Source organism: Pezoporus wallicus, unplaced genomic scaffold (genome assembly GCF_028554395.1).
Source record: "Pezoporus wallicus isolate ANWC-B61680 ecotype Strahan unplaced genomic scaffold, APGP_CSIRO_Pwel_v1 contig_8143, whole genome shotgun sequence".
NCBI classification, from domain to species: domain Eukaryota; kingdom Metazoa; phylum Chordata; class Aves; order Psittaciformes; family Psittacidae; genus Pezoporus; species Pezoporus wallicus.
In genome coordinates, this window is record NW_026636259.1 from 953,063 (window position 1) to 980,209 (window position 27,147).

At 56.5% G+C, this 27,147-nt stretch overlaps 1 protein-coding gene across 2 annotated transcripts; it reads right to left on the reverse strand.

Annotated features, from left to right (window-relative positions):
• Positions 1-5,275: 5,275 nt before the first annotated feature.
• HNF1B (HNF1 homeobox B) lies at positions 5,276-27,147 on the reverse strand. Of its 2 annotated transcripts, none has more exons than XM_057399525.1 (9): positions 26,693-27,147; positions 21,875-22,074; positions 20,413-20,677; positions 19,625-19,869; positions 12,333-12,496; positions 9,660-9,792; positions 9,374-9,565; positions 8,600-8,718; positions 5,276-5,944 (listed from the first exon to the last, which is right to left on the reverse strand). In XM_057399525.1, the coding sequence occupies exons 1-9, from the start codon at positions 27,028-27,030 to the stop codon at positions 5,924-5,926; spliced, it is 1,677 nt and encodes a 558-aa protein (XP_057255508.1). In that variant the 5' UTR covers positions 27,031-27,147; the 3' UTR covers positions 5,276-5,923. The 2 variants fall into 2 exon arrangements, with proteins under 2 accessions (XP_057255508.1, XP_057255509.1); XM_057399526.1 differs by having other exon boundaries at positions 20,413-20,599; positions 26,693-27,146.

Below are 27,147 nucleotides of genomic sequence, written 5' to 3' on the forward strand. Positions count from 1 at the left end.
TATCATCCCATATTCCAGCGCAACTGCTCTTGTCATGCTGCTGGGTTAACTTTGCTCCCCCAGTGCTGCTCTATCAATTACCCAGTGCTAATTGCCAACTCAGCGCTGACACCAGATGACCACCAAGGCCTTTGCAGGGTGCACGCAGTGCAGGAGCACAGGCTGTTCAGCTCAGCCCAGCCATGGATACAGTGATTAATGCCCCTATAGCCTGGTGTAACCTGGGCAATCCTGTTTTTGATTAGAGCACGTGGAGGCTGGATCTCAAGTCCATGGAAGTCAGCTCAAAACTTCACCTGCTCTCCCAACCTGATCCTGTACCTGGATCAACTGGAGCTGAATTCACTCTTTCTCTGTTGCTTTGTGAGCATGGTGGCCTAAAGCCTCCCACAGAAGCATTCCTCTCTGGTACACACTGCAGAGCACCCCAAGGCAAAGGATGTCTGGCTTCGTTCCCTATCATTGATCCCAACCAGTAAAGGGAAAGCACAGTGCCTTCTGCCAGGGAGTTCTCACTCCATCTGCACCACAGCAAACAAGGCACAGCCACCCGTGCCAGCTAAGGGGGCACCAACACCCCCCCCCCCAAGACACAGCCATACTGCACAGTGTGAACACTGTATTAGATCAGCTCATGGTCTTTACATGAACCCCCTGCACTCAATTGTACGTGCTGGGCAACACGGAGCTTCCAACACACCAGGTTTGGCATAAAGTCCTAGCAGAGGAGGGCAGCCACCAGCCTGCTCTGCTTGGAGCTGCTGGCAGGGTGCCTGTGGACTGGGCTGCTGTGTGGGGGAGAGCCCAGGAGGTATGCTTTCCCCCTTTCATTTGTTATCCCTGCAGACAGCCCCAGGGACCGGACCGCAGCAGGTACGAGTATGTTGTTAATAGGAGGGTACACCCCTGACCCCAAAACAGCTCCCATCCCACACAGGCGTGCTCAGGGGACTGCTGGGACAGTGTAGGAGGTGAGATCGTTGCTCCATACCCAACACAGCACTGAAATAAACCCCCATTAGATTACAAAGCAAATGTGGTGAGCAAGTTTATTCCACCACAAGCCCCATCAGGTCAGAGATGCTTACCTGTAGCCATGGGGTCCCCTCCTGAAGAGAGCCAGGTAAGGCCAGCGTCTTTTGTGCCTTCATTTTACAGGTGTAATTACAGGACAGTGCTTGTCAGGGGAACCTTTGCATATCTGCTCCCCACTATCCTACTGCATCACCATCACTGATATGCACATAACAGTCAATTAGCCCAGCTGAGTGCACTCATGACCTCTGATCCCTGCTGTGTCCCCCAATCCATTAACAGACCCTCATCCTTTAGCTCTCAGTATGAATTGATGTAGCATCCATTCTCTTTCGGCAAAGAAACATGCTTCCTCATTCATCTGTCCATTTCCACTTTCTGTTCCTTTGTCCTTCCCTTCTGTTCCCTGTGTTGCTAACCTGGTCACAACTTCTTGACCCCGCGTCCTCATCCTTCCCAAGGGTGCTGTAATCCCAACAGCTCCCAAAAAACTTTTACTTTCTTTCCCTTTACCCACATCTTACTTAGCAAAACTGGTTTCCAGCAGTGGGGGAGCTTTGATCCCCTCTGCAAGAAAGCCTGGCACTGTTTTTTTTAAGGCTTTCTTTCTAAGGCAAATGAATTCTTCATAAAGGGGGAAACGCTGCGCTGGTTGGTCTCTGTTCAGCTGAGGAAGACAAATGATCTGGTTTATTACTTGAAAAGCATAACAGTTGAGTGTGTAGATTTGTGATTTATCTGCAATTAAGAACCCATTTGAGCAGCGTATTCATTACAGAGAGGAGAATTAATTCTGCTGAATATTAAAGTAAAATCAAAGTTCCTTGAATCACAAGATAACATGGGATGTCTGAGGTCCAGGTTTTGTGTGGCTCCATATTACACACACACTGGGGTGGGATAACTGCTGCAGTGGGTGTGCTGGGCTGCTTGCAGCCGGAGAGGCAGCCCTGGGTGATGGGATAGCAAGGCCCCCTAAGACCTTTGCAGGCTGGTGAACCCCCAGGTCTCTTGGTTGCTGTGGAGAGGTTAGCACAGGGATTGTGGAGGTCAGCACCCAGAGCTGCAGGAGCGATTGGAGATGGACTGAAGCAGGAAGAGTGGGGTTTTCTCTACCTGCTGAGAGCATTTTAAGGTGTTTAGCAGCGCTCAGTCAGATGAGGAAAGGACACTGCCACAGTGCTATTCTCTGCTGCTGCTGCTGTTTATGACTTAACATCTCTTACCCCCATCAATCCTTCCCACATTTCACAGGCCTTTGAAGACCTGCAAACACACCGTGGGATCAATGCATGCTGCCCAAAGCTGCCTCCTGCCTGGCACAGGGACTCCTCCAGCTCCGTATCCCTGCTCCCATGGCCAGACCGCAGCGGGGAGCTGGCAACGCCTGCCAACAGCCCGGCCTCCCAACACAAGCACTTGCTGCATTCCTCTCTGTGTACTCCTCAAACTTCACCACCAGCCCAACCAAATCCTCTCAAAGGCTTCAAAGGGAGGAGCGTGTTTGCTGTCCGCAGGGGACTGACAATGCTTTCCCTTTTGACCCATCACAGAGCGCTGGGATCACTGGGTGATGGGGAGCGGGGTGCAGGCTGCACTGGGCAGGGGAGCACAGCCCCACATTGCTGCTCTGCTGCTTTTCCTGCCGAAATTTCCAGCAGATCTGTCCATCTGGCTGGACTGGCAGAACAAGTCTGGAAAGCAGCAGCGTTTGGAGCCCGTGCTGTTGTGCAACTGCGTGCTACGTTTACCTGCGCGCCAAATGGCATTTCTAAAGTTGCTGGAATAGCTCGTCTGTATTTTGGTATCCCTGGAGATATCCCTGTTGCCTTCATGGCCAGCAGGACGTCTGCTCCTCCATGGGAATGACCTGGGACTTCCTGAGCGATCCCCATGATGCTGGCTGATGTGAGCTGGAATGGCTGCGGCAGGGTTAGAGCCTGGCCAGCGCTGGGGACGGTGGCTGAGCCCCGGCACTGCTCTAGCAGCAAGGCCTGCACCACAACCAGGCTGCCATCACACACCTAAGGATGGGGAGCCCAGCACCAAGGTGTCCCAGCCCTCCAGCATCAGTGGCACGCAGGGTTTGGCCCTGGATAGGGCTTCCCTGGCTCCGTTCCTTCCCACAGTTACAGAGGTGATAAGCACCAAGGAACAGCCCCGCGCTGAGGGCTCATGATCGCAGTCTCCTAAAGCCCTATGGTGGCTCTGGGGCAGGCAGTGAGGGTGGCACTAACCTGGTTTGGACTGAAGAGTGACCAGTAAAGCCTCCTGACAGCCTGTGGATCCTCATGTGCGAGGAATTCCCTTGTGAACAGCTCTGAATTATAAAGTAATCACTCAGCCCTGTAAAATCCTATAGGTCATAAATGAACTTTGCTGTTATTCTGATAGCTTCTTTGCTCCATAACTGCATCATGGCCAAACACAACATGCCCAGCAGTGACAGGAGGAAAAGAAAGGTCTTCCAGGAGCGGAGCCTCATTTGACATTACATTGTACTTTGCAACAGCTTGATGAGGCAGTGAGGGTGTCTACAGGAGCAAACACCGCACCCAGTGCTTCTGCAGGCAAGGTAAGGTCTGGACAGGGACAGCCCCATTCCCATCACTATGCCAGCTGCTGCAGAGGCTGCTCAGGGAGCAGTTTGCATGGAATTTCCCTGGGCAGAAAGGTTTCCTCAGCCAGAGGTTAAATCTAGATCAGGGAGAGCTTACTCTGAATGAAGGCATTGGTATGTGTAGCATTCGCAGCATCCTTTAGCAACCCATCATGCGTTCTACCTTCCCCTCTCCTGCTACCCAGGGGTGGGTGACAGCACATAAAGAGCTACTGATGTGCTCTGAGTCACTCAGCGATGTTAGCTCCTTGCAATCAAAGATCTTCTGAAGCTTTACAGCAACCACAGCACACCTTCCCACCTCCCCTCCTGCTTTACTGACCCACAGCCTCAGCATCAACAGTGATAGGGTCTGGCTTTGTCTGGCCTTCAGCTCCTAATTGGTTTGCTTAACACTCAGCTGCTAAAGTTAGCAGAGGATGAGGAATAAACTGTGCTGGGCTAAAGGCAAACTCATTAGAGCATCATTAGGAGGGTAAGGGTGTCCCCATCTCTTAGAGCCTCCTGCTAGTTTTGGCTGGTACCTGGGGCTTCATATGAAACACACAAACCACGATACTCACCATGTTCAGGCAGGTAGAAACCCAGATCAGCATTGCAAGGGACAGCAGAAGGGACACATCCCTGCCATCAGCCAGCATCCCACCTCCTGCCAAACCACAGCAGATGATGGCTGTGGAATTTACACACCACACAGCAGCAGTGATTCAGAAGAAATGGTGTTTAATTACGGTATACATTAAATTAAATGTCATTCTGAGTATTGGTCTCCAATTCATGATGACTTATTTACAGCAGGGCAACTCCTATCAGTCCCAGCAAGAGTTAGAGTCCCACTGCACTCGACATTGTACAAACACAGAGCAAAAGAGCTTTTCTTGCCCCAAAGAAAGCATCCAGTGCATTTCCTTTTAGCAGTGGTCATCCATCCATGGGCACCTCTTGAAACCACTCTCAGTAGTTGGCACATGCTCAAGAGTTAACAAAAGGTTTGTAAAACTGGGGAGCATTCAATCTGTTTACAAGGGGGAGCAGGGATGGAGGAGCTTGTGTCTCACAGGAGGGGAGATGGTGCCTTTTACAGCTACTGCAGCACTGTGTTTATTGATAAGAGTGGACCAGCAAGGCTCATCATCAAGCTGCTAATGGTGGAAAACAAGCCACCTGTACTGGCCATTACTGGGCAGGAACTGGGCACCTTCTGCGCCCCAAGAAGGGGAGGAAAGGAGTCTCTGGACTGCACTTGAGGAAGACCCCACCAGAATTCCTTGCAGCCCCATTCACCTCTGTAGCAGCAAATGCTACAGGCTCACCTGAAAGCTGCCGATGCTGAACACTTCCCAAATAGCCTGATGTGCTGACCAGGCTGCTGAGCACTTCTGCACCCCATCATTGACCTCAGAGCCCCCAAAGGCAGGAGAGTCCCTTGAGATCTCCACAGTGGCAGTTTTCCCCCTGCAGATGGTCCAGGTCCTGCCTGGGGCTCCGCCCTGTATCTTTCCTTCACCTGGGATGTCACCATGCAGAGGACACACTTCTGCCTGTCCTCCCACAGAGACCAGTGTGGCCTTTGAATTAACTCATTTAACGGAAGAAGAGAAATACAACACCAAAACCACCCTCAGCTCTGACCTTTACAAAAAAAAAACAAAAAAAAGGAGAAAGAGAAGAGATTTGGGAACAATATATACAGATGGCAGAATTGCACTTAATTACAGTAGTTTACATCCATTGGACAAAATTTACTTCTTTTTATATAAATCTCTATGTATAGGAGCGGGGAAGGGTGAGGACGGAGCAGACTGTACCTATATTTACAGTTCAATTGGCTCAGTTCAACAGCACATGCGATTCCTCCTTCCAAACGCCACGTAACAGACCCAAGTCCCTCTCAGTCCGTCGGGTGGAGGAGTATAACTTAAATATTATCCATGTTCCCCCTCTGCCAGTTCCCAGCACAGCTCGTTGCAGTTCCTCGGGAGAGCCAGCGGCCTCGTGGAAGGCAAATACTTCAGGAAAAAATCCCCAAGACACAGCTTGGAAATACTGCACGGAGAGAAGGAGAGGTCCCGGGTGGGCCCCACTGAATCCGGGCCCGTTCCGATGGGGAATCTCGAGCCTCCGGCTCCTTTCCGGGTTGCTGGGCTCCTCGCTGCGGCGCTGGGCTTTGCTCTGGCGACTCCCCGGGCTCGGCACACGGGTCACCTCCGGGATGTTGTGGAAAATAAGATCCCGTTGCTATGTGCGGAAGCAGCGAGGTGTGGAGCATCACCAGGCTTGCAGGGGACACTGCGGAGGAGAGAGCAGCGCAGTGAGAGGCAGGCGGGAGGGGAAGCCATGGCAAAGCGTTTGGGGGCATCGCCTCCTGCATCATCCCCAGACCTCAGTGGTGCCACGGGAGCTCTGCTTGGCCCCGAGGGGGAGCATGCTTTCTAAGCCAGGTATTGCCCCCCTCTCCCCAAACAGTAATAGAATCATAGAATCCCAGACTGGTTTGGGTTGGAAGGGACCTTAAAGCTCCTCCAGCTCCAACCCCTGCCACGGGCAGGGACCCCTTCCACTAGAGCAGCTTGCTCCAAGCCCCTGTGTCCAACCTGGCCTTGAGCACTGCCAGGGATGGGGCAGCCACAGCTTCTCTGGGCACCCTGTGCCAGCGCCTCAGCACCCTCACAGGGAAGAGCTTCTTAAGATCCCATCTCCATCTCTTTTAACCTTTCTGGCAGGTTAAAGCCATTACACTAGATGGGGAAGGATCTGATCCACCACCGCATCCATCCCGTGGCAGCAGCCCCTTCTCCATCCTGCAGGCTGGGCTCCCTACCCAGGGTCCCCCCCAGTGCCCGGTGTGGGGCTGGGAGTGACCTTGTGGGCTGGATCTCACAGCAAACATGGTAAGGTGGAGATAAGGAGACGCCAGGAGCCTCCCATGACATGTCATTAGGGCCGGGCCGTGGCTATCGGGTATTTGCTAACACCATAAAAATGGTGGCTTGGCCTCAAGCGTTGTCAAAGGAACCAGGAGGTATTTGCCCCTTCCAGGTCTAAATAACAACATCTGATAAGTGAACCGCAGCATTGGGCTGCGAGGGGAGAGCTGGGGGGGCAACTCCAACCTCCATCCCCCCCAGCAGGACCAGGAGCATCCCCCCTCCATCCAACATGGAGCTTATGGGGTGCAGGATTGCCACCAGGGAATGCTGGAGGCTTTGCTTTGTGTGGGGAAAGCCTCTCCTCTTGCAAATAGGGGGTTGCTCAAGGAGCAGCAGCACAAGCCCCCAGATTGGGGTTTTATGTGGGCTGTACACCCTCTGGGTTTATCCACGTGCTCCCCAGCAAACTGCACTGGAAAACTGGGGATCCAAGTGACCTTCCCATCCTTTCTGCCCACCTCAGAAGCATCCCATTGCTGCCAGGTATCCTCATGCCTGCCTTTTGCTAAGGCAAAGCATGGAGGAGCCAAGGGATGGCCCCTGTTAGCCCCATTCAGGAACAGAAACCCAAATCACCCAAGGTATTTAGGCATTTGAGCCATTTGGGTGGGGGGGTGAGCAGCACTTATGGGTCCTCGGGCTCCCCCTTAACACTTCATTCACCTCTTGCTAATGAAACCCCTGAGAAAAAGAATCAATACTCAAAGAGGAATTTCTCCAGCTTTAGCTTGAATGGTTGGTAGGAAGAGACCCCAGGGGCTGCGGGGGAACAAGAGCCTGATCCTGCCCCCGGTGCTTGCAGTGCTTGTTCGCCGTGTACAAGGGGGCTAACGGGGTGGGTGCACCCATTTGCTGTAGAATGGACCCATGGGGACCATTCTACAGCAAATTCTTGGGGACCCGACCCCATCTCCCCCCTCCTGAGCCGTGGGACCTCGTCCTGCTTTAACCAAAGTGACGGGGGGGATCAGTGCAGCAGCGGGGATGGCCGGGCGCTATCTCCCTGCCAGGCACATTTCCTGTGTGCCCAGGGCTCCGTGTGGCCAGCCCGGCATCAAAGGCAGCCCCCGTGGTGGGGGAGCTCAGTTAATCAGGGGCAGTTCGGGCTGGGTGAACACCAGATGGGCTGATAAAGCAGCACGGAGGAAATGGTGCTCCCGAGGCCTGACCGCCTCCTGCACACCCATGGTCACCCCGCAGCACTACAAAGCACCGGAGCCCGACCCCAGCCGGAGGCAATGGTGTTCATCGCCTTCCCCAGCACCCCCGCTCCCAGCCTGCCACCCCAGCCCCATCCTTCACCCCTGCACCATCCATCCCCGGCGCTGTCTCGCAGCAATCCCATGCTGTATTTACTCTGTGGTCATTGCAGGCATTTTTACCCTCTGCCCTTGTCAAACCTCCGTAAGGAAGTTTATCTGGATGCAAGTTCAAGGCTCTCTCTTATTTATCTAGTGATCAATAAGGGCCACATATTTCCCACAGTCCCCAGAGGTGGCTTTCAGAAAGGGACCATTGTCTGAGTAAGGCCTCACACACCTGATGCGAGCCAGGATAAGTCCAGCCTCACACCTGCGCTGCCACTGGGATGATGATAAAGGTTTATGGGAAGTCGGGGCGCATCGAAACCTGGCTCTTCCACTCGACTCAAGCAGGGCTGATTCACCCTGGTCACCAAGGCAGCAAAATCTGCTTGGTCCTTATCTTCTCAGCCCAGTTTGTACCCCAGTAGGATGCTCCTACTCTGATGAGGCTGCCCCAGGGATGAGCATGGCCCAGCTGGTACCACTAGACAAGTCCTCACCACCCAGCACAGCTGGTCCATCACCCAAATGCCCATCACCCCATCCGCAAGTAGGGGTTTGTGAAGGGGCTGGGATGGGGTTCTCAGTGCTGGAGGTCTCAACCTCAGCTACACCTTCCTCCAGCCCCAGTTCCAGGGGAGAAACATCCCTGCTCCACCTCTGCACACCCACCCTGTGCACCCTCGTATCTCCATCTGCAGGGCCATTACCTGCTTACTGGAAGACATATTGGTGAGCGTGCTGATGCTGCTGGTATCCGTCACCACCATCGCTGAGGGGAAGCGGGAAGTGTGGGAATACTGGGGAGGCTCCTGTTTGTGTGTATACACTGCGGAGAGGAGGGAGACAAGCAGCCGTCAGGGAAAAGGGCAGAGCAGCCAAGTGCTGCATTACAGCAGGTCACAGGGATGCTGCACGGTGATGAGCATCGTGGAGACATGGACGAGATACAACAAGGCATGGAAAGCCTCTAAGCCACCTCTCCCTCAGGGAGCAGCTCGCCCTGAGCGGGGACTGCAGGGCTGTGGCTGGACCAGACACTGGAGATCCACAACCCCACTGCAGCAGAGCCCATGGGGGTGATGGATGAGCCTGAGGGGCAAAGCCAGATCCCTTCAGGGCACAGCAGAGAAGCATTTGCTCTGCAGGGAGCACAAAGCCACCCTTTGTCAAAGCAGGTGATTTAAGAACATGGAAGGGAAAACACATGGAAGTTTGTACAAGGTGCTGAAGGGGAGGCTGCGTCCCACCCACGGGGCAGTAGCAGAGTGATATGGGAGATGTGGTACAGCTGATGGCACAGGGGAAGGAAAGGATGAGGCGGGATGCGGCCATACAGCAGCACCTTGCATCCCACTCACACTGGTACCCAGGAGAGAGGCGGCAGCCAAGGGTGTGAGCAGGAAGAGAACACAGCCCATTCTCCACCTGAGCTCGCCCTCAGTGCCCTCCCCTTGGCAGGGACCACCCGGCCCCTTCCTTACTGTGCGAGTTCTGCAGCTGGGTCACGGTGGCCATGAAGGGCTGCTGGGACATGTGGCTGGACGACTGCTGCATCAGCGGCTGCTGGTGCGGGCTGTGGAGCTGCTGCGAGAACTGGACGGGCTGCAGAGCTGCCAGGCTGCCGGCCACGCTGTTGATGACGGGAACGCTCTGCGCCTGCGAGGTGTTGAGACCTGGGAGGGAGCAGAACAGGGCTGTGACAGCGAGCGGGCAGGGGGTCCCTCTTCCCACTGGGGGACAGTGGGGTCCGTGGAGAGGAGCACTTACTCTGTGCGATGGCCATAACTCCCGAGAGCGGTGCCATGATGAGGTTCTGGGACTGCTGCGGGTTGTGGTGCGACAAGCTGTGGATGTTGGTCAGGGTGCTCACCGGGGGCAGCCCGCCCCCCGAAACCGAGATCTGCCAAGGAGCCAGCAGGACACACATCAGAGACACAGCTGGGGGCTGCTTCCGTCCTCATCCCGCTTCACTGGGGAGATGGGGGGGAACCTAAACCCCCATCCAAGAGGCGAGCGGTGCCATCCTGCTGCAGCACACAGCTCCCACCACCCCAGGGCACAGAACCCAGCCTGGGTGCACAATCGTGATGTTAATAAATAGCAAAGCAGCAGCGGCGAAGGATTTTGCTGGCACCAGCTTCCAGCTCCAGCAGAGCATGGTGCCAAGACATGGCACATCCTAACCCTTTGCCATTTTGTCCCCCAGGCCCGAGCTCCTGCCCTCGGGGACAGCTGAGGACTCTCAACACTCATTAACTACCCCAGTTAGGGGGGGAAAGTGGGAAATATGAACTCAGAAAGGTAAAGAAAAAAGGCAGAAATCAGGTAAAAAGGGCCCCATGGTGATGATCATAGTGCCCCCTTTTGCAGATGGGCAGGATACTGGTGAGATGAGGCAGGCGAGCTCAGCCAGAGCCAGCTCACAGCATTTCGTATCAGGGCTTAAGGATCAAACACACAAGGGCCCTTGGAGCGTGCTGAGCAGAATGGAGCTGGTCCCCAGGGCAGACAGGAGGTTAAGAGTCTTATTTCTTTAATTGCTGCCCATTCCCCTAATCCCCCTCCTCAGCCCCCTTGCACTGAGCAGCGCCGCTCCCCGTTCAGAGCCATCCCCGCGGCTCTCGGTGCGACACCTCTGGACACGGTGTCTGTTGTGCACATGTGAGCTGCCATTGAAACAACTCCATCAATAAATTCCAAGGCCTGGGAGTGACTCGTATTTCCTGATCCGGTATTTTCCACTTCCAGAGCCTCCTCAAGGCCGGGTTACAACACACTTGGCTGCACAAGTCAAACAGCTCACGGGGAGCGCACGCTGCTCGCCCGCAGCCCAGCCTCCTTGCACGGGTGTTTAGATCCAAAGCACTGCACCCACAATCGCCTCTGGAGATGGCACGAGTGGGAAAGACCCTCCAGGCACTGAAGCATTGAGGGAGCCCCTTTGCACTGCCAGGACTAAAGGCAACGCTGGAGCCTGCACCACCAAAGCCTTGTGCAGCCTCAGTGACTCTCCTCCCCGATTGCCTTTAGAGGCAGCAACTTCCTTGCCAGCCCCGGGTTCCATGTGGGGTACCAGAGGCACACATTTACCCACTGGAAACCGCAGCCTACAGCATGTTCTATTAAATCACTTGCAAGCACCAGCTAGCCCTGCTTCAAGATCAGAGATAAGCTGGCAGGGCCGCACGCTGCCGAGGACCCGAGCGGTCCCGGATGGTGCTGTGCAGTGTCCATGAAGTGGGAATACCTCAGCAGGGCTCTTCAGGCTCTCCAGTGCCCACTGCAGTGCTCAAGCTGCTCTTCCCGGTTTAACCCACTCTATTCCCATGCTGCCACGTCCCACGCCGCAGCCCTGGCACCCGGTGCCTGCCGCTGCCGCCTTCAGTCCTGACTCATTTTATGGCTTCAAGGCTCAGGGTTATAGGGCTCAACACACCCTGGAGGAGATATGGGTGCGCTTGGGGTGAAGGGAGAGTGCTGGGAGGGCTGGGACTGTGCTTGGGAAGACCCCCTCCCGCTCGGTGGGGATGCTTGGCCTTGCAGGGTCAGCACGTGAGCGGGTGCACAGAGACCCTCGCTAGCCAAACAGCATGGAAGGAAAGGCAACACTGAATGGGGCCATAGCTGAGGGAGGGACAATGAGGCCCCCCCCCAGCCACCCAGCTTTGTAAGGAGGCGGATGTGAAAGCCAAGCCTTTGAAAATGGAAGTGAAAACCCCGGAGGAGCGGGCTTGGCCCCGCCACACAGAGCCATGTTTGACTTTCGCTTTCAGCAGGGAACAATCCTCCTCCCGGAAGAGCAGCAGCTCCACGTGAACCTCCACCAGCCTGCGCCTGCATCTCCCATCCCATCTCATCCCACCCTGGCCCCCTGCACCTCCTCCTTGCCCCACTCCATCGCGCCCTCCTCCAAAGGGCTTTGCACCAGCCAGGCACCCACGGAAAGGAGCAGCCCGAGCGCTTGGGCGCTGAAGCCCAGCCCAACCCTGCATTTACAACCACTTCTCTGCAACGGCATCTGCCCAGCAAAGCCCTTGCTAGAGCCTTGAGCACATGGGGATGGGGAGAAGCAGGAGCTGGGTTAGTGATTCCTCGGGATAAGAAGATCCCTGCTTGCCAGGAACGCACTTCCCCAGCAGGACCCGGGAGGGCTCGGGGACCAACACCTGCAGGAGCGTTTCATCGACACCCGTGTCACTGGCAGCCGAAAACAAACAGCGCTCCTCCCATCCGCCAGGCATGCGATCAATGAACCCGGGAGCGGGGCTCCTTCTCTATGGGAAGCATGGAAAACACACGCACCCCACAATGCGCCATTGTTCGCTATGGGCCGCGTGTGAAAGCCAGGGTTGGGGGGGGGGGGGGGAAGCGTGTTTGCTCTGCCCGCTGGGCCCTCTTATCTTATCGGCGCCGCCGCCACGCCAGCCCAGGTGTACTCACCATTTTACCGTCGGGAGAGAGCAAACCGTGGCCCGGGTCCAGGCCGGCCGGGGAGACCTGCGGCAGCACGGCCTGGCTCGTGGGGACCATGGCGCCGCTGCCGTGGTGGCTGATGGTGCCGGAGGGTGCCGCCTCGCCGCTCGCCGCCTGCCCGTACCGGACCCCTGCAAAACACCGCGGCAGGATCGGGGTCACCCCACGGGCAGCACGGGTGGGGCAGTGCCTTGTGCCTCTAAAGGGGAATGGCTCCACGGCTCCCTTGGCTCCTTTGGCACAGGGATGTGCAAGCTCCTAAATGGCACCTTGGAATGGGAAACGGAAGGGATAGCGTGGAGCAACGTGCCTGCTCCTCCTTCGGGTGCTGCTTCCCGGCTTCTCCCCACCTCATCTTCTGAAATGATAGTGAGAGGTTTTATGGAGAGGGATGCTGAGCACCCAACCCAGGCTGCCCACGGGTGTCAATGCCTCAGAAAGGGAGCACAACATAGGCCAGCAGCCTGGACACTGGTCTGCATCCCTCGTGCTCTCGTTTGCATCCATCATGCCCATTCCACAGCTCTCAGACACCAGCCTGGGGGTCCTGAGCTGCAGGGACCAGCTCTGCATCCTCCAGCTCTTCCCTCCCAGCTCCACACAGCCCATGGCCACCCCAGCTCTGAGCAGCACCACTCTCACTTCTCCCCCAGGCCCTTCCACATCCGATTTCCCTCTTGACAAGTGTATGATTAACAGACTGCTGCAGGAGCACAGAGGGACCAGACACTCACAACCCTCCAAACCAGACCTCAGCCCACCGCCACCAGGAGGGAAATCTGGCTTGAGGACAGCTCTTCCATATCAATCTATTTAATTTGGCTAAGCCCCCCCATGCTGATAAGCGGATCATCAGCCATGTGTCATGGAAAGGCATCCACAGATCACAAATAATTAACCCAGGAAAACCCACGGGAAACAAAAGCGCCTTTTACGAGGCTGCCTTGACGGCTACGGCGAAAAGCCATTTGTTATGGGTTCACTGAACTGCCCTGGGATGGGAGCAGGGGATGGATGCAGGGATGGACAGCCCAGAGCTCTCCTGGGAAGGAAAACCATGGAGGCAAAGTCCACCTTCCCAACCGGCACCAGCAAGAGCATCGTCCACAGGGGCTCCCCAAAATCACCATCGGATGGAGTTGTTCAGCCTGTGGAGGTTTATGGTGGCTTCTCTTCTGTTCCAGCATAGACATCCCCAGGTAAAGGATTGTCCTACTGGGATACTGGGATCTCCTCCTCCCAGAGGCCTGAAGGGAGGATGTGATACAGGCCGGCTCAGCAAAGGATGCTCTAAGAGCCACACTAAATACCTCTGAATCAAGGGAAAGGGAACAATGAGTGGGGTCCAGGAGCTTTCCACGAGCTCCATAAACATCTACCACAGCGCAGGCAGCTCCCTGAGCCCTCCACCACGAATCACAGCAAAGAGCCTCTTTAATGACCCCCACAGGTCCCCCATCAGCTGGTTAAACACGTCCCGCAGATAGGGATCTCCCGCGATGTCTGGCTCCTGATCATTTCCCAGCAAACCCCTTTTATCCCTGATAATACAAGAATGTCCTCTGGCAGGTGGGTGTTTGCGGGCCCGAGTGGACGTCCCTGCCATGAACAGGGTAAACATTACTCAACCAGGGCACTGTCACACGCATTCTTCCCGGCCTCGTGCAGTGTGCTCCAGCCGCTGCCGCCCCGAGATCCTGCGGCGCTGCTCAAACAATGGCAGGGGAGATAAAACAGAGCCCTTTCTTCTGAGCACGATCTTAAAGATAGACCAGGAGGGCAGGCAGCTCCCATGGGGAAGAAACCCAGGGTTTCTGCTCCATCCTCACTCGAGTTCGAGTTCAGCAAAACCAAAAAGAGTCCTATTTCAACCCAAAATCGTGCCATGTCCAGCTGAGGATGCTCTGCCAGGACACCCAAAGCCAGGAAGTTGTCTTTAAAACATATGAGAGGCTAAAAGCTCTCAAGGACAAGACTTTTATTGTCTGAGGAACAATAAGCAATGCTGAGATTTTCTGATAGTCTGGTGACCGAGGTTTTGGGGCTCCTGATAAACCCACTGAAGACTCCAAGCCCTGATGAAGATTAACTCTGCTGAGGAGTGCGAGGCCAGGCTATGGGGCTGGGGGCAATGGTACCACCTTCCAGCCCCACTGAGGACCCTGCTCTCACCAAGCTTCTGCATCCCCAAAGCCCAGGAACCACTTGTCACGATAAAAGCCTTCTGCCATCGCCACCTTGCAGAGCTTTAGGAAGCCATCAACTATCCTGGCTTGGGTTTTTCCCATTCCTAGAATGGGAGGGGTGTTGCTGTCCATAGGCCCTCAGGATTGGGTTGGATTTGGGCAAACTAAATAATTAATATTAGGAAACCAGCACGTCGCTGTTGCTATTGTCACTGCTACAACTGAGCTCCCGGATGACTGTGGGGAGCTTCCATCCGAGCTCCCCATCCCCTGGGAACACTGCACATTCCAGCCCAGCCTAGCCTAAGGCAGTGACCTGGGCATTAGCCACCTTCAAGCTGTCTTTCCTCCCCATCCCCGTTGCTGGACCCATTTTCCTGCTTTTGGGCTCTATCTGTTCCAACAACCTCCCCTGGCAGCACAACCACCGGGATCCCAACAGCCGGAGTGAACACACAGGGATGGTTCTGGTGTGCACCAGGACGTGAAAGCTTCCTCCTGCAGCAAACAGGGGGCTTTGGGGTCCAGGGTTTAGGAGCAGGGGCTCAGGCGCTGTCAAAGCCCACCATGACCATTCTCCTGTCGCCTTCCTGCACCTCCACAGCTGGAAGCAGCTTCCATGCAAAGAGGTTTCTTCCTCCTCCACCTCTACGGCAGCCCAAGAGAGGAGCCAGGATGGGGATCACTGGGAATGGGCCTGGCCAAGGAGCCTGCCCTTGTTAAAGGCTTCTTGTTTTGGAGCTACAGCCATAACATAAAAGTCTGTTTATGGGACCTGGCTTCATGCAGTCCCTGAGCTGCACAGCCCGTGAACTGTTTTACTGCTTTCCCATGTTTCCAGACGTGGAGTCCGGCTCCCATAGCCTTAACCCTGCATTCCAGCCAACCAGGAATCAGGGGGTCCTGCCCCCATGGCTTTCTACAGCCAGCCCCAGCACCCCCCCCCCCCGGCTTCCAGGGATGGCAAAACCATTCCCCTGATGCAGCTTTCGGGATGGGGTTGTGAAAGTAGCATGGAAACCTCAACCTGGCATTCTGGTACCTTTGCTGTTTTCATCTCCACTTGTGCCATTTTCTGGGCACACCCCAACCTTGTGTCTTTGGGAGGCAGAAGCAATGAAGCCTCTTGGTTCTCCTCTATGTCCCATTGATACCATTAAATTGCACTTTAAAGAAGAAAAATCACTGCACTTCTAAACCACTCCCGTGCCACCACCATCGCGCAGCACATCCCAACCTCCTCCCGCAGCTCCTGCTGCACTTTTGCCCTGGAGCTTTGCAAACATCCTGTAAATCACCAGCGATGCCCAACCCCAAAACAGAGCCGGCCACGCTGCACACCCAGCCATGGATAACTCGGGGGCAGGGATTCAGCCCGATCCACAGGGATGCAGCCGGCATGATCGGGAGCCCGGCAGTGGGGTGGAAAAGGCAAAGTGTGACTTTAGGGGTGAAGCAGGACTCAGCAATGCTGCACCCACTGACACCGTGGAAGCAGCCGGGGTGGTGATGGCACCTTTTCACCCTCCCAAAGCCAGCTCTGATTTTTGGGCTGCCACTCAAATTGTCCCTAAAGTGTTAATCTTGCTACGTTACAGAGGTGCATAGTTTATATCCATTATAAACCTGTTTATGGGGACTGGACCCTCCCATTGCGCTGCTGTCATAAAGTCCTAATTACCCCCCATAAAAGAGGGAAAAGCTCCTAACAGCGCCCTGTACCCACCGAGCCCCACAGTGCACCCAACAGTAAAACATTACAACCGCTGGCACTGGGTCTGCAATCAGAACCAGCACCTACCCCGGGGCAACAACGTGTAGGATCCAGGTAGAAACCAAAGCACCTTTGGACCGAGGGTTTATTGATGGGCTCTTCTTTAAGGGAAGGTTAAAACCCTTAAAGTGGGTTTAGGAAGGATCTCGGGGGTGGTGCTGAGTTATCTTTATGTTTGTTATCTCCGTGGATAGAGATATCTAAACATATACAAGTAATGTGAGTATATAGGTGTGTAAGTTACAGAAGTATATAAGTAATATATATATATGCTTTTTATCTCCATCTACAGAGATATCTAAAAATATATACGTAATGTACATTTATATAAATATATGTTTTTTATCTCCATCTATAGGGATACCTAAAAATACATAAGTAATGTACATTCATATATAGAAATGTTTTCTTATCTCCTTCTATAGGCATCTAAAAATATATCAGTAACGTACATTTATATATATGGGTTTTATCTCCATCTACAGAGATATCTAAAAATATGTAAGCAAGGTACATTCATATATATGTTTGCTCTCCATCTATAGGGGTAGCTAAAAGTCTAGAAGTACTGTACATTCATACATATAAATACATATATAAGTGCGCACTCTGATACTGCTCTACTACTCTGATATTTGCAGGGCAGGAACGGACGGATGGATGCATGGATGGATGCATGGATGCATGGACACCCCAACCACCGGGATGGGCTGGAGGCGATGCTGTGACCCCCGGCCATGGGGACAGGGCTCTGCGGGCTCCGCCGGGCGCCGCCGTCCCTTTGTATGCAGGGGGAGGCGGGGGGCTGCGGGCGGGCGGTGCCTCCCCTAATCTCATCAATGCACCGATTGTCCTCGGGGCTCTTGAAGATAAAGATGGCATAAGCCAGAGTCTACGGCATGGCACCGAGATAAAGCCCCGAGTGACCTTCAAATCAAACAGGGAACCAAGATCGCTGATAATAGCCCACAGTAAGGGAAAAGTCCAGAGTCTGAGAGAAGCCTCCGAGATAGACCGGCTTTAAGTATTTACCTCCAAACAGTTAACTACAGCTTGAGGCTTGACAGATGGGTCCCCAAGAAGAGGCCAGGAGGATGTTTGACTTTTACAGCCCTTATCCCTGCCCGGCTGTCATTACACCCCCCCTTTTGCAAGACCCCATTGATGTCCTGAGGAGCAGCCGAGCCCCCTTTGTCTGCGGGCACGGGAGCGATTGTGCAGCTGCCCCATGCCACCAGCCCCATCGTTTCCTGCTGGGGGATGTCCTGGGGGGGGGACAGGGCTGTGCAGGGCAGGACTCGGGCAGCATCCCTGCGCCGTCATTAAGCTGTTAAGGCATTGAGAGCCCCAGACGCCGCCGCAGCGGTGCAAGGGCAGTTCAAATCCCAGCATGGCCAGCCCGGGATGGGGTCAGCCAGGCAGCACTGCCCCACATCCCATCGAGGCGTCGCATCTTAAACACGGGTTTGGAGCCGGTTTTGGGAGCTGCAAGCCGGCCGGACCCAGCTTGGTCGAGGTGAGCCTGAATCAATCACGGCTGAGCTCCATCCCAAACCAGTCCTAAAACCCCACCTCGCAGTGCCCATCTCCTCCTCCTCGGCAAGGCTGATGGATATGAGCACATCCACTGAGAAATTCCTGCAGCCAAGCCCTCCTGACCCCTCCAGAGGGGCCCTTCATGAACCATCACCGCAACCATCACTCCTGCCCTGCTCAAAAGCCCCTCCGAATGGGCTGTCATCGGCCCTATAGCCGGGACCGGCTCCTGCTGGCACTGCTCCGACGGGAAAATAAAGGTCGGGGCTTAAGGGCCCTCCAGCCCCAAGATAAATGCCCGCAGTTACAGTAATTGCCATCCCCTAATAGAAGCAAACAAAGGCTCTCGGGGGTGCTGCATGCGTGCTGGCAGGCCGGGGGCACATCAAAGGCGCTGGGGTTCGTTCAAAGCCCGGTTTAATTGTCAATTAAGCATGCACAGGGATGAGCCATGACAATGCGGGGCTGCATGCTGGTGGGGCATTGTGGAGCCCCGCCGGCCGACACTGAAAACAGCTGATTCTGCTGACAATGTGCTTGTAGGGCACCTTGTAAGCAATCAGCCGGTGACAGGAGGGCAAACGTCCTCCCTGTCCCCGCCATTGTGCGGGGGCATTCCTGGGGCAGGGTCACACCGTGGTCACCGCGGGCCGGCCCTAAGGGAGAGTGGTACCCGGGAGTGGGATGGATGCTGCCTGTCTCTCTGCGGGAGAGCGGTTGGATGATGCTGCATCCCCCCCCCCCGCCCTGCCCCGGGTACCACCTTTGGGTTGTCCTCACTTGCTGCCACCCAGGGGCTGGTGTCCATGGCCTGGCACCGTCCCCAGCTCAGCCTCCTCTCCATGAGCACCTTGCCCTTCCCGCAGGGACTCTCCATGCACGGGTTTCATTTAATTTGCCTTTGTAACGAGCTGGGGGTGCCTAACGAGGCAGGCAGGGTCATTTCCAAGCAGTTTAACCTCCCTGGCCATGCTGTGCCAAGAGGTGATTGAGATGCAGCCCCTCTGCTGACCCCCCATCACTGAGTGCCTGCTCCTGCACACCAGGACCCGGTGCATTGGCTGCGGAGGGCAGGAGGGGGACAATGGGGATTGTTCTCCCAACAATGCCTCTCTCCTCCCCGGTGCTGTTATCTCCTGCTTAAATCCCCCCGGAGCTTTCGGCAGGGCTGCTCTCCCAGCCGCCTCCTCACTGAGCACAACGGGGCTGGACTGTGATGGGGAGAGGTGGAGGTTGAGCCCGGCACCCCTGAGCAGCTTCCTTCATCCACCTCCCTCCGCGCTGGCATGGGGATGGTGCAGCACCACGCACCCAGCCTGGGCTAGCTCCAGCCCAGGACACACTGCTTCATCTTATGGGCTTTGCGGCATTGCCTGTGCGCCCCTGCCTTCAAAACCAGTGCTCACCAGTGGGCTGCATCCCAAGTCCCCAGCAGTGACGCATCAGGCACAGAGCAGCTCATCTCCCTGCCCCAAAGAGCCCACACAGGGACGCCAGTGAATTAAACCAACCAAGCAAATGCCAATTAATCCTAGACAGGATGGAAACCCAGCCCCAAAACATGGGGCCGTAACACTGCAGTGACACCACTTGCTCCTCACCGCACCACCATCACTTGAGGCTGCACCAGGGACCAGGCTACCCATCTTCAAGACTACCCATGCACGTCCTAAGGGCTCAGCACCCCTATCTCCAGCAGGAACAGGACCCAGCGCCGCATTTGCTCCACCACCACCACCCGAGCATCCTTGCTGAGGGCTTACCTGTCATTTTGCTGGGCGGCGAGGCGCTGGGCTGGTTGTGGTGCGGGGAGCCGTGGGACAGCAGCAGGTTCATGCTGTGCGGGGCGGGCTGGCCCGAGCTGTAGGCATCCATGGCCAGCTTCTGTCGGAAAGCTTCCTCCTTCCGCCGGTTGGCAAACCAGTTGTAGACCCGCACCTCTGTCACCAGGTTGGAGCCGAGCCCGTGCGCCTTGGACGGGGACACCCCCCGCTGCAGACACTCGGCCCTGCGCGTGCAAGGGGACACGTTGGAACAAGGGTGCTGCTGGAGGGGGGCTCCCACAGCACCGCCAGGCAGACTTGGGGGGGGTTAAACCCTTCCTAGGAGCCTGCCTCCTCTTTCCAACTATATCCATGCTGTAAAAGCCACCCCCTCTCCTTCTGGTATTGCTGTGATGTTTCAGCATCCCTCAGGCATCCCTGCAGCATCCCTTGGGCATCCTGCAGCATTCCCTCAGGCATCCCTGCAGCATCCCTCGGGCATCCCTGCAGCATCCCTCGGGCATCCCTCCAGCATCCTCCTGGCATCACTGCAGCATCCCCAGGGCATCAGCCAGCATCTCCAGGGCATCTCTGCAGCATCCCTGCAACATCCCTACCCCAACATGGAGCTCACCAAGCCCCGAACATCACCCATATGGGGAAAACGAGGCAGAAAGAAGCCAGGAAGCTCAGCAAAGCTGTGCCACGAGCCAGCGGCCGGAAGCCTGGAATCGCATGGAGTTTTTGGGAGAAAGGCTGCGGGATGGGCAGCGTGGGGCAGCCTTTACCTGTTGCACTCCTCCACCAGCGCCTCGCGCTCCTCCTTGCTGGGGTTCTTTTGGCGGTCGTAGGCTTGGTACAAGATTTGCTGGGAGGCCGGCCCCCACTTGAACCGGTTGCGGCGCATCTTCTTGCTGGGGGTTTCGGAGCAGGCGTCGTCGAGCTGGGCAGCCCCCTGGTTCTGCTGATTGAACTCTGGAAAGAGAAACAGCAGCTGATCCTGACTGCTTTTGTCTGTCCTATTTCCACAACCCTGGACTGCCTGGTTGAACTCTGAAAGAGAAAGGAGCAGACGTGAGCCGGCCTGTAGCCGCCGCAGTGGTGCGTGTGTCCCCGTGTCCCCTCCTGCAGCACCCCAAAACCCACAACCCCAGCACATCTTGGTGCCCCCGACACCCACCCCAAGGAAAGGACCTGCTCTGTGCCCTGCCAGGGCAGTTATTGCCACCCCTGCGGGATGGTGTTCAATGGGGAGGCACGTGCAGCACATGCATATTCATGGGCAAGGTCCTCGCCGGGGGTGAATGGGTTTGGGGGGGATTTGTGTGAGCAAGGAGCCAGGCAGGGTGGCTGCAAAGCCCCCCTGGGATGGTGCCTTGCTCTGCTTGCACAGAGCCCCCATCCAGCTCCCGCTCCCATTCCAGTGCAGTGGGACACCAGCCCCATGCCCGGGGCAGCAGCGCTAGAGGTGACCTTCCCCAGCCGCCCGCCCTGGACCCGGCGCTTGTCACCGTGGCAGTAAAGGGAGATTAATGGGAGGGTTTTATTATTCCCAGATTTGCAGGGGAATTCTCCCTCTTTTTTAATGGCTTTTCCCCCCGTGACAAGGGGGGAAGCGCAGGGCAAGGCTGGAGCAGGCTCTGTTTGCTCTAAGGCTTCAAGGTGTGTTTTCAAAGCAACGGTGCTAAACCCTTCTCTGCGCTTCCCGTCCGATGGAGATCACATCCTTTCGGAGGAGGGAGGAGTGGCAGTGCCCTGAACTGCAGCTCAGCCAAAAACGGGGCTAATTTGGCCCATACAAGAGAGGTGCACAACAGCCTGGGCACTTGGTCTTAGTTTAGATAGCACAGAGCCCCAGGACCGTGCTGCAGACAGGAGCCCTTCACAGGCTTTTCCTCTTTTCTCTCTACTTTTTTTGCAAGTAGTTGCAGAAAGTGAAAGGCCTCAGGGAATGGAAGGGAAAAGGGGGCAGAGGTGGGAAAGGCATCAAATTGTGTGTAACCATCCATTGCTTTCCCAGCTCTAACAAATATATGGAAACCCAAACCGTGCTCCTGTGATCAGGAGGCGCTTTTGAGCAGTTTTCCTATGCCTTAAATGCATTTTGCTTGTAAAGCTCTATTGGGACGGATGCTGTGCAGCTTGGGTCAGGCATGGAAGCAGGCATGGATGCACCCACTGGCAGGACCGGGATGCGGGACCCCCTTATCCCCGTTATCCCCGATGGCGAGCGCTGGCACGGGTACTTACGCCGGAGGATCTCCCGCTGCTTGCGGACGTACCACGTGTAGAGAGCGGCTCTCTTCTGCGTCTTCATGGGGGTGCCCTTGTTGAGGTGCTGCGAGAGGTGGGACTGGTTGAGGCCGGTGACGTCCACCACCTCCCGCTGCGGGATGTTGTGCTGCTGCATGTACCCCTTGATCATCTTCGCCGCCCGCCACGGGTCCTCGCTGCGGGGAGGGAGAACAAGGGTTAACCAGTCCTGATGGGGGAAAAGCTCCCGGTTTTCTCTTCTTCCCATAATGGAAACCCATTATTATTATTATCATTATCACTATTAATATTATTATTATTATTCCTAAACCTGTTTCAGAAGGGCACAAGAACCCTGGGGCATTTGCCTTTCCCCGATGGCCATCCCAGAGCCCCCAAAACAGCCCCATCCTGCCCCAAGAAGGCAGGAGCTGGTGGGACAGGGGATCACAGGGTGCCAAGGCCACCCCGGGGCTGCCCACCAGGGTGCTCACCCAAGGAGGGAGAATAAAGGGGATCCCTGTGGCTCGTCAAGGTCACGTTAACACCCAGATCCTTCAAGGAGGAACGCAGCCCACCCGGTAATCTCTGCCATTACTGCACTCACTACAATTCCTCCCTTTGAAGATGCGCACGCACAAATACCTGTATGGATTTGGGACACCCATACTGGGAATCTCTCTGAAGAAAGAGAAACCTCCCATGTGGAGCTGCTGGGATGGTTTTCCTGCCCCGGCTGCAGTACCCGCACCCTGCCCCATGCCCTTGGGCTTGCTGCTGGCTACCAAGGACTCCGCACAGCCACCAAACCCCACTCACTGTGCTTGCTGCTTCATCCCACAGGGATAAATCCCTAAAACCCAATAGTCATTGAAAAGAGACCCTAATTCCATGCTCCCACAACAGCGCACAGAGGCCATAAGCAAGAGGCGGAGAAGTGAAGGTCAAAGCAGGCACACAAACCCAAGCAAGCCCCGGAATGGAAAACCAAACCCAAACCTCTCAATAATGTTAGGTCATTCTTGACTATTTTTAAACACTCGAATTCTGTTCCTGCAGGCTTCAGGTGGAAAATGGCTCTTTCCTAAACCCACGTTACTTTGGTGTCCTTGGAGGAGCTGCCGCTAACCGGGAACTAAGGAACAAACACAACTACAGCCACAAATCAAACGCCGTCTGCCTTCCTTAGCCCTAAGGAATGCACAAGGCGACGGCAGAGGAACAGACCAGCACCTCCTCTGTACCCCAGAGCCCCAGGTTTATTCTGCACTAGAAGGAAGTGCTTTAACACCGACAAACCCAGTGCGGAGCCCGAGCCTGGTCACAGTCCTGCACTCAAATAATGCTGCACTTGGAGCAACCGCCCGGCTGCTTTCCCAGCTCGTTCCTTGGTTTGGATCCTTCGACTTGTCAAGGAGGAGAAAAACAACCCAAGAAATGGATTCCTTACTGTTTGTCCTGAACGCAGCGCGAAAACAAAGCTGGTTGGATCCAAAGCAAAAGCACCCGGCCATGGCCAACGCGCTGATGGTGGCAGCGGCTTTGTCCCTCTCGGGAAGGACAGCACGGAGCCTTCCTAGGGACATCATCCCTGTGCCCAGTCCTGCATCCTCCGCGCAGGAGGACCCCACTGTGAACACGGTGATGGTCACACGGAGCTGGATGCGGACCCGGGCACACACTGACTCCGGTTCTCCCAGTAGCCGGGACCCTGGGCTGGGATGAGCACGGTGCAAACAGCAACGCCTGTTCCTGCCCCGAACCCACCGAGGTTTTGGGGCTCTCGGGTCCTTGTGCTGCCCCAGGAGAAGGTGGGAGCCAACAAGAAGGGAGCAAAGAACAGGTCCTTGTCCTGCAGCGCTCCTTCCCAACGGAGCCAGGCAGAGCCCACAGCCACCCTGCCTGAGCTAAGGGGCTCACAGGGACTTGTGCCACGAGCCCTGCATGTCACCCAAGTGATCCTCCTAATTACTGATTAATAATAAGCTAATGGAACGGAGCTCATTATCATTCCTAATAGCTGTTTGGTTCACAAATAAACCAAGGGCATCACTTGCCCAAAGTTAAGGGTTAGCCAGCACCAGAGTTCACAATTCGGGCTGCTTTCAGAACAACGTGATTTCTGAATTTCCATGGAATTTGGCAGCATTTTGGCTGGAAAAAAAAATAGGTGAGAATTAGGGGAAAAAATCCCCGCGTTTCCCTCCATTTTGTTATTTTCAGGAGGGTTTCAGCCTGTTTCACACTTCCACTTTCAAAACAATTCCTCGGCCCTGCCTTTCTGAGCAGGGATTTCTCTTTACAGATCAACTTGACCGCATTCAAAAGGGTTAAACAACCTGAAACCAAACCCAAACATTTTGTTTCATGTTAAACAAAATGTTTGGACTTGACCCAAAATGAAATGTTTCAGTGTTTATTTCACCTCTCCCCCCCCCCCCCCCCCCGCTTTTCTTTTCTGCTTAACCTAAAAAACAAGAGAGGAAAAAGCTTTCGCTTCAATGCAAGCCCTTTGGCTTTTTGTTCTGTCACCAAAATGAAACAAAACCACATTAATTGCCCGATCTTCTTTACGTGCAAAATAACCCACCCAAGCCAGGAGTGCTTTGTAACACTGGAGAACCAGTTCATGGCCCTCGCCGCAAGGCTCTTCACCACCAAAACCAAGGAAAAGGGTTTTTCTTCATGCACAAAATTAACCTCAGAGAAGCCCGGCCGCCAACACTGATGAAGAAAAGGGCATTTCCCATCCCAGCTCCATAGGAAGCCTCTTGTCCCTCTCCCCAGGGACTCCAAGACCTGCTCACCCCCTTTGTCAGCCTTGCAAACAGGTAAAAACGCTCCATATCCTTGGGAGAAATATGCCAAGAATTTACACAGATGGATCATAAACCCAGCTCCCTCAGAAATTACCTCCCGAATCTCATCTCCCCTGCGCATGGGGAGCCAGTGCGGGGACATGTGCCATGTCCACCCTTCCCTGTGCATATCGGGGTGGCTTTGGGGCATCTCCAGCCGGGTCCCCAAGGGTGTGTAGCTTTCCTTGGACCCCAGGCCCATGGGATCTGCTGGGATCTGTGAGCTCTGGAAGGTGGGATTGGGCAGGGATATGGAGCCATGGGGCATCGCGCCCCAGCGCTGGGCTCTCCATGCCGCCGGTACCCCCATGGCCAGGCTCCATGAGGAAGCACAGTGCCAGTGTGGGACCAGCCCGCCCGTGTGTGGCACTCACCCTCTGCCACCCTGATGTGGTTTAAGCCCAGCCCGTAACACAGAAGCATCCCTTGAAGCCATGAAGGGGTCCAAGGGAATGCGCTGCTTGCTGAGGGGCTGTGGCTGGGGTGAACCACTTGGGACCACTGCACTGGGATGGGCAGCTCCAGCCCATGCCACGGCAGGCAGTGAGGCCAGCACCACGTTCCCAAAGGAGCTGCGGGTTGAGCACCCCAGGGACGTGGGAGTAGCCCGAGACGGAGCCATCCCTGGGGAGCGGGAGCAGAGGGGGTTTATTCCCCATGCGTAGCTGCAATAAAAGGATCCCAACTCCCCTATCCAGCTCCCTCTCCAAGTACAAAGGCCTCTCTTAGAGCAAACACGAGCTCTTTGCAAAGGCTCCTCAGGGACATGTGCCTGCTCTTGTTTGCACCAAAGGCAAACTTTGCACAGAACACCTGTGGGAGCACAGGGACCCCGGGGCTGAGCCCGCTCTGCACCCTACGGACATCCCGGGATGGATGCGGCCAGCAACAAGTGGGGGACTGGGGCCAGGCAGCAGCACCCAGAGGTGCAGGGCACGGTGCTGCGCAGGAGGGGTGGGATCCCAATGGAAACGGCCTGCAGTGATTCCCCCCTCGCATGGAGCCGGGTCCCAGCCGAGCCCTTTGGCTGGACCGGGCGCCGCTGCCAAACCCTGCTCCCAAAAGGCACCGCCTGCCCCCGGGGCAGGCCTGGGGCACGACCACGGCGGTGTCCCCATCAGTGCCGAGGCACCGGGGCTGTTGGGGGGCAAGAGCCGGGGCTGCCCTAGGCAATGTGGGCTGGGAGCGGGTGCAGGAGGCACCGGCGGTGCCCCGATACAGGTATAAAACCTGACAGCAAGGCGGGGGACGGACCCAAAGGTGCCGCGGGCGCACTCAGGGGTGTCCCGCGGGGCTCCCACCCGCCTACACCGGCCCCAACTGCGCTTCGGAACGGAGCCGACGCCGTCCGCGCCCCGACCGGCCCGGGGCAGACGCTGCCCGCAGAGCCCGGGGCAGCTCCTCCGCGCCCCGACGGCGGCCCCGCTCCCGGCGGCTCGGCACGGCCGGGACCGGAGCGGAGCAGCATCGCCGGGACGGGCAGGAGCGCAGCCCGCGGGGGTTTCCTCCTTCCGCCCTCCCGGGCCGCTTTACAACCTCGGCAATGAATAACCCGCGGCTGCTCTCGCCCTCATCGCGGCCCTTTGTGTATCTTCTGTTGATGATTTATAGAAATAAATTAATAGCACCGCGCTCCACGTGTCGCAGTTTATGTTTGCAGCTCCCGACGCGGACAAACGGAGCCGGCGGCCGCTCCGAGCCTCCGCGGCCGCTGCGCCCGGGCTGGCAGCCCCCCGACGGGGCGGGAGGACGCGGCCAGAGAGCCCCGGGCCCTCTCCCTGCCCACTCCTCTCCAAGCACAGCCCCGCCGGGCCACGGCGCACCGGGACCCGTCCCCGGGTAGGGCGCACCGGGCAAGACCCCCGTGCGGGGTGCCTGCAACCTGTTGGGTCTGCGGGACCGAGCGGCTGCGAGCGGAGCTTGAGTGCGCCCCGTCCCGTCCCGTCCCCGTCGGTACCTGATCATCCTGTCCACCTCTGCGCGCTGCTCCACGGCCTCCTCCGTGTTGAGCGCCTGCAGCTCCCGCAGGATCTGCGGCGTGTCGAAGTCGTCGCCGTCCTCCGAGCCCTCATCGCCGGAGAGCTTGCCCTTGCCGTGCCCGTTGGCCAGCGGCGCGAAGGCGGCCTTGCCGTCGGGCGGCCCTCCGGGGGACAGCGGCAGGCTCTCCAGCTTGACGCCGAAGCCGGCGGCGGGCACCATGTCCTCCAGGGCGCGGATCAAGCCCTCCTTGGTGGCTCCGGAGCTGAGCAGGGCTCCCAGCAGCTCCCGTTGCAGGGCGCTCAGCTGGGACACCATCCTCCCGGGCGCCCGCGGCGCGCCCCGCCGCTCGCCTCCCGCCTCCCTCCGCCGCTGCCGCGCCGCTCCGCCCCGGCCGGCCGGGCTGCTGCGGGGCGCGGGCCGCCCTTTACCAAG

What these genes read in the sequence shown, in the direction of transcription:
- HNF1B (XM_057399525.1), bottom strand. Translation starts at nt 27,030, where the DNA reads ATGGTGTCCCAGCTGAGCGCCCTGCAACGGGAGCTGCTGGGAGCCCTG. An exon ending in GCAGCGGGAGATCCTCCGGC is followed by an intron (nt 20,678 to 21,874) that starts GTAAGTACCCGT and finishes TTTCTCTTTCAG; the next exon opens with AGTTCAACCAGGCAGTCCAG. An exon ending in GCCGCCCAGCAAAATGACAG is followed by an intron (nt 12,497 to 19,624) that starts GTAAGCCCTCAG and finishes GGTGTTTTGCAG; the next exon opens with GGGTCCGGTACGGGCAGGCG.